The following is a 6,000-nucleotide window of genomic DNA, read 5'->3' as shown; positions in this document are numbered from 1 at the left end:
CACAAAATAATCGTGTATTTTTTCTAAATAAAGAATAATTTTTATCATCGAGCATTTAAACTTCCTAAAACATCCATGTACTGCCTAGGAAAAAGATACTAGTAAAATATTGTTTTAATATCCGAAAAATAGCAGTTATTTGCAAGTCAGCAGCCCCTAGAATGAACAAAAATTCACGAACGAGAAATTGCTGAAGCATAATACAAAAGGAAGAGTATCCATTTATTAGTTTTTATTGACAAAGAAATTTTCTCTTTCAACTTCTTAAATTTTACTGCGTGTTTCACAAAAAAAAATCTCATTAGTTCTCCTCTTGTTTTTGGGAGTTGTTTCTCACTATTCTCCATTTTAATTTACACCTTATAATACTTCACTTTTATTCCATCCTCGATGAGTAAGATGCAGGCATTTGTATTGCAATGCTCTTCTTACTCCATTCAATATAAATAACTTAATAATTAATATTTCATCTCACTATCTCTCATATTTATTTTAAATATATTTTTTTCTTTTATTTTGTCCAAAGAAAAAAGAGAGAGATGAAATATTCACCAACATTTCACTCTCACTCATTTTTTTCTCTTTTCTTCTAAAAAGATAGACTTTTCTTTTTTTGTTTACGTATACATTCTGAAGGTTTTCTTTTTTTCAAATAATATTTCTTCACTTTGTGTGTTTTGTGTTTCTATTAAAATTATGTCTGTTTCTCCTTAAGTTTTCTAATAAAACGACTACAAATCTTTTATTCTCTGCTGTGAATGCCTTTTTTTGGAGCATCTCCTTGTATTTAATTTTTGTTTTTTTTTATTTCTCTTTCTCCATAGAATATTTCTAGTGACCTAAAAAATAGTGTTTTTTCCTCTATTCATCAAAATTGTTTTTTTTTATCATTTTCTCATCAATTTAGTATACATACTGTATGCAGTGAAATTTTTGAAAATATATATTGCTTCCAATACAATTTTCAAAAGATTTCTCAGTAAAAAATGTACAATGCTTCAAAAATTCTCAAATAATAGTTTATATATGCAAAAGAGGAATTCCTAATTTTTTTTTTGGCTAAATTGTCTAGAATGAATTTTAAAATAGCTCTTGGATGTCTTTTATGCAGGGAAGATGATTCAATCATGATTAATGAAAGAAGTTTTGCCCAAGGAAATGACTCAGATTTAAACAAAAAAAAATGCAATGAATCTCATGGTGAAAAGACTGCAAAAGTGAAGTTTTCTTTACAACTATTTTGGAAGTTTTTATCTCATCTTTCTTTCTTCTATGGCACTAAAACTTCATCTAATTGAGCTGAAATTTCTAAGGAGGGATTCCATTCACTCTACACGCTAAATGTGTATGTTCGAAAGGATATTTTTAGAAGGGATTCTCTTCTGCTAATCTCCTTCAACGTAAGACTTCTTTTTTAAGTACTTCTGCCCATGTTTTGTTTTGTATTTTTTTCTTTGTCACAGAATTTTCTTGTGGGGCAAAATTTGATAGAATATATTTTGGAAATATTTTCCACAGAGGAGACCAAATAAATCACTTTCATTACGTATTTTCGTTTATATTTTATACATGTCACATTAATTACGTATGTTTTATTTCTCATAACACTCTCTATCATGCTCTCTCCTCAGCATCAACGTTTTTAAACAAATGGTCCGATTTTTCTTTTTTTTTGTAGGATGAAGAAGCAGACGTTAAATAAATTAAAGCTTTGTCGAGAAATAATGCTAAAAAAAATCCAAAGTGATTTTTTTTTCTTAAAACAAAAAGAAAATTAATTTTGAAAGCAAATTTCTAAAGATTATCTATCAAAAATTTCTTTTTACGTATATTAGATCTTGTCAACCATTCTCCATTGTTTTAATAAATAATTATTGCAAACATTTTGATAGCAAAAATATACACTTTACACAGATGCAAATTTCACATTCACTGGGGCGCGTTTTTTTTAATACTTCCTTTTTTATACACAATAAAATTTATATAGTATATTTTATTTAATATATTTTATTTAGATGTTTTCACCTCTACAAATATTACTTTATCTTTCAATATACTTTTTGTTTCAACCAATTCTTTTTTTTTATTTCTTGTTCTTTTTTGGCGGTTTCAAATAAGAAAATTCTTCTGTTCTTTTTGCTTTCGTCTTTAGATTTTTGCATATTTCGTTTTATGGGAGGAACATGAGAAAAAAGGAGATGATAAAAAGTCCATTTACACTTTGCTAAATATAAAAAAAATAATAAACAAAAAATTCAACAAAATAGTCCTAAAAATAAATTCTTTACAAAAAAATTCTCCATTACTTACATTTTTAAATACATAAGAGTATTTTATCTCATTTTTTACTTCATTTAATTTTTATTGGAGGTTGTTTTGAAAAAAAAAAGAAAAGAAACACAACAGGGAAGTGTTATCAATAAAAAAATATAATATCACCATTGATTTATCAAAGAAAAATGCTGAGAAATTCTCAAAATTCTCAAGTTTATACTCTGTAAGAAAGGTTTAAAACGATGTTTCTTAAAGGTTGGAAAGCGTGGTGCAAATAATTCAACTAGTCACTTCTATCATTTAGTATCGTAATTTTCTTTTGAAACCTTTTCAGGAGGGAAATTTTTATAGTTTCAATTTTTTTCCGCATAGAAAACTATAATAAACTACTAGTAACATTGAATTTGTAAAGTAAAACAAATATTAATATGCGTTTTTCAGATTATTGGAATTTTTATCAAGAAATGCTCAATAAATGACTGCAGTAATGTACATCGACTAAAGTTACGTGACTTTAAATTATATTAAAAAATATAACTACACGGTCACCACGTTGAAATTCCTCAATAAAATTGATTTTTTTTTTAAATTCAGCACGTCTTTTAGATCATAAATTGCGCAACATCCTTGTTATTTAATTATTTTTATTCTTTTTTAATTCAAAACTGATTGTAAAGTGGACAACCTTAATTTTTAGTTCAATTATCTATTTTATTTTAAATACTTCATAAATTTCATTTCATCATTCATTCTTTTCGTTCTTGATCTTATTGCGTATATGCCTATTACATTCTTTCAGATTCAAATCTAAATTGAATTTATGCAGGTAATTTGAAAAAGCAAAATAATGCAATAAAGTGGGATAGACATATACAAAACGATTGAGAAAGAAAGGGATGCGAATTTTGATTTTAAAAAAGTGTGCTGAAGGTATTAGAATACAAAATGTCAAAAAATTATCTTAAATTAAAGTAAAATATTGAATATGATATTAGTTAAGGAAGTTTTAACTTTTAAAACTGTTGACTATTTTTTTTTTTTTTGAGAAAATGAATTAATGAAAAACGCAATTTATATTTGTTTAAGCGTTGGTTCTAATCTTTAAAAAAAACCTTTTACAAACATCTTAATCTTTCTGTCTGGAGTATAAACAAAATACTACGAAAAACTTGAATTAGAATCTCCAATAAAAATCGCACACTTTGAAAGTTAACATAAAAAATGATTTTTGGTACCCTATTTTGTACAATTTTTTTTGCCATCTTCGAATAGAGATTTCGCGTAGAAAAAACAAAATTAATAAATAGCCGAAGATAGGAAACGAAAATATTTTCTGAGAATATTCCTTACTTTGCTTACTAATTAATTTAATATTGCCACACGATTCTTAAGTCTAAATTTTTTCTCTCACTTTTCTGCTCGGTTTAACTTTACGGATTTTCCAGAGAAGGAGGGGTGGGGGGGGGAGGTATGGGGGTGTATTGGGTGTTAGAAGTTGATAGAAAATGCCTCGGGAATAGTCGCAAATCGACCAGAAGAAACATCCCCATATCAATTCAATATGACACTTAGAACATTAACTTTATGCTTCAATCTCATGCGATTTCCCCGCCTTTCCTCGTATAATTTTCACATTGTCCTCAAGATGTCTGTCCATCTTGCTTTTGTTGATAAATAAATAATTTATATTGGTATATTTTACATTTATATAATTTATACTAAAGGTTTTCTTTCACTCTATTCTTAGAAATGTTCACTGCTTGTTTTGTTTCTGCTTCAATGTCTTCGTCAGAAAAAATTGTATGTGTGGGTTGCATCTTCTATCGTACACAAACTTACTGTATTGGTATTGTAGTATTTAGTTCTGATCCGATATGACTTGCACAGCCGCCGCGGCTGCTGCCGCCGCTTTCTGTGCTTGCGCCTGCTTCTCCTGTTCATTGAGCTCCTTGATGGCCTGGATTTCCTTCTTCAGCTTCATCCGGCGGTTCTGGAACCAGATCTTGATCTGTCGCTCTGTAAGGCAGAGGGCATGAGCCATTTCGATCCGCCTCCGTCGCGTAAGGTAGTGGTTTGTGTGGAACTCCTTCTCCAGCTCAAGCGTTTGATACCTTGTGTACGTTTGCCGTCCTCGTCGTCTCAATCCATTGGCACCTGGGAATGCAATGATTTAAAGAATTTATTAATAACTAATTAATTTTAAATCCATGGAAATCTGAATAAAAACAAATATAACAGATTTAGGGATTGAATCTTAAATGTGCAAAAATAAATTATTCACAATATTTTCGTAATTGCCTAACTTATGTAAATCAATAACCTATCATCAATGAAGATAATCAAATAAGTTTTTAACACCACTGGTAAAAAATAAGGATTTAGTTGATCTGAATTTAATTATTTTGCAAAGAATGGATCAAGTTCCAACCTTGGAATGCACATTTGTCAATAAAGCATGTTTTATCGTAAACTTATTACTTTATTTACATGATTTTTTTTTTCAGTTCACATAACTTTATTTTACAAAAATTTGTGGCATTAATGCCTACAAATGATCAAAAATACAGGAATATAATGAATTTTAAAATAAAAATAAATTTTAGGTTATATTTTCAGAGAAAAATTTAAAATATCCGCAAGAATTATACCTGTACTCATAAAATGACAAAAACACATGGTTTTAAGAGATAGGGGGAGGTGGGGCCAGGGCGGAGCATTCTCATACATTTTCCGTGCAAAAATGTTGTATATTTTTTCTTAAGTGGTTTTTTAGTTTTGGTATAAAACCAAATGCAATCATTTTAAACTTTTACCAAATGAAAGAGTATCTAATATTATGTTATTGGCTCAAAATTTATAATGATTGCACGAGGATAACAGTTCCTAAAACCCATATGAAAAGGACGTAAAATTCGCAATTTTTTGAATTTTTCTGAGAAATTTTCTATTTGTAACACCAGTAACATTTTAAATTCAATAAAAATATATTCTCTGTACATGTGCCTACCATTTCGTGTCATATTTATTTTTGTGGGATCTAAAACTTAAAAATTATAAAGAATTTAATAAAAATATACCATTTCTGAATGAAAATGCTCCATCCGTTAGTTAATCATCCTAGGGTGGGGCTTCTTTGAGCTGTGGGGCTAGATTGTTATACGACTTTTTTGCATATTTCTAATGGAAATTGGGTTTTAACATGATGTAATTTGAATAGATACAAAAATTGTGAATCTGAATAAAAGAATCGTAAGAACCAGCTTCATTTCAAAATAGGCGAAAAAGTCATATAACAATCTAGCCCCACAACTCAAAGTAACCCCACCACCCCCCACAAATATTTGATAATTATCATTTTTATTTATAATGGGCACTATATTTTCTAAAAAAAATAAAGCATGATCAGATATAAAGATTGGTATTGTATAAAACATCAAAATAAGAAAATCGCTGAAGACGTGCTATTTATCTTGTCGCCACTGTATTTCTTTTATCAGAGTGAACACCAAAGATGACTTTTCATTGTTATTATTCATTTACTATAGTTAAAAAAAGTGATACTTTTCAAATGATCCTTGATGGATCCATTTATTTTTACCAGTGGCTCAATCTCATTTTTAGATTGTTGATAAATGTAGCATTTATTAGCAACTCCAAGAAGGAAATGTTCAATCAACAATTTATTTGTTTGAAACCTAAATATTTTAGAAAATTCAGATTTAATCC

At 28.6% G+C, this 6,000-nt stretch overlaps 1 protein-coding gene across 2 annotated transcripts in view; it reads right to left on the bottom strand.

Annotated features, from left to right (window-relative positions):
* Nucleotides 1-217: 217 nt before the first annotated feature.
* LOC129799804 (homeotic protein ultrabithorax-like) overlaps nucleotides 218-6,000 on the bottom strand; it is a 129,129-nt gene continuing 123,346 nt past the window's right edge. For both annotated transcript variants that reach the window (XM_055844031.1, XM_055844032.1), the window contains one exon: nucleotides 218-4,428. In XM_055844031.1, coding sequence (XP_055700006.1) covers nucleotides 4,133-4,428 — 296 coding nt within the window. In that variant the 3' untranslated portion in view covers nucleotides 218-4,132. The remainder of the gene's footprint in view (nucleotides 4,429-6,000) is intronic.

The sequence above is a fragment of the Phlebotomus papatasi genome, chromosome 1 (genome assembly GCF_024763615.1).
Source record: "Phlebotomus papatasi isolate M1 chromosome 1, Ppap_2.1, whole genome shotgun sequence".
Lineage (NCBI taxonomy): Eukaryota > Metazoa > Arthropoda > Insecta > Diptera > Psychodidae > Phlebotomus > Phlebotomus papatasi.
Note: the sequence above shows the minus strand (reverse complement) of the source record. Positions and strands in the feature narration are given on the sequence as shown.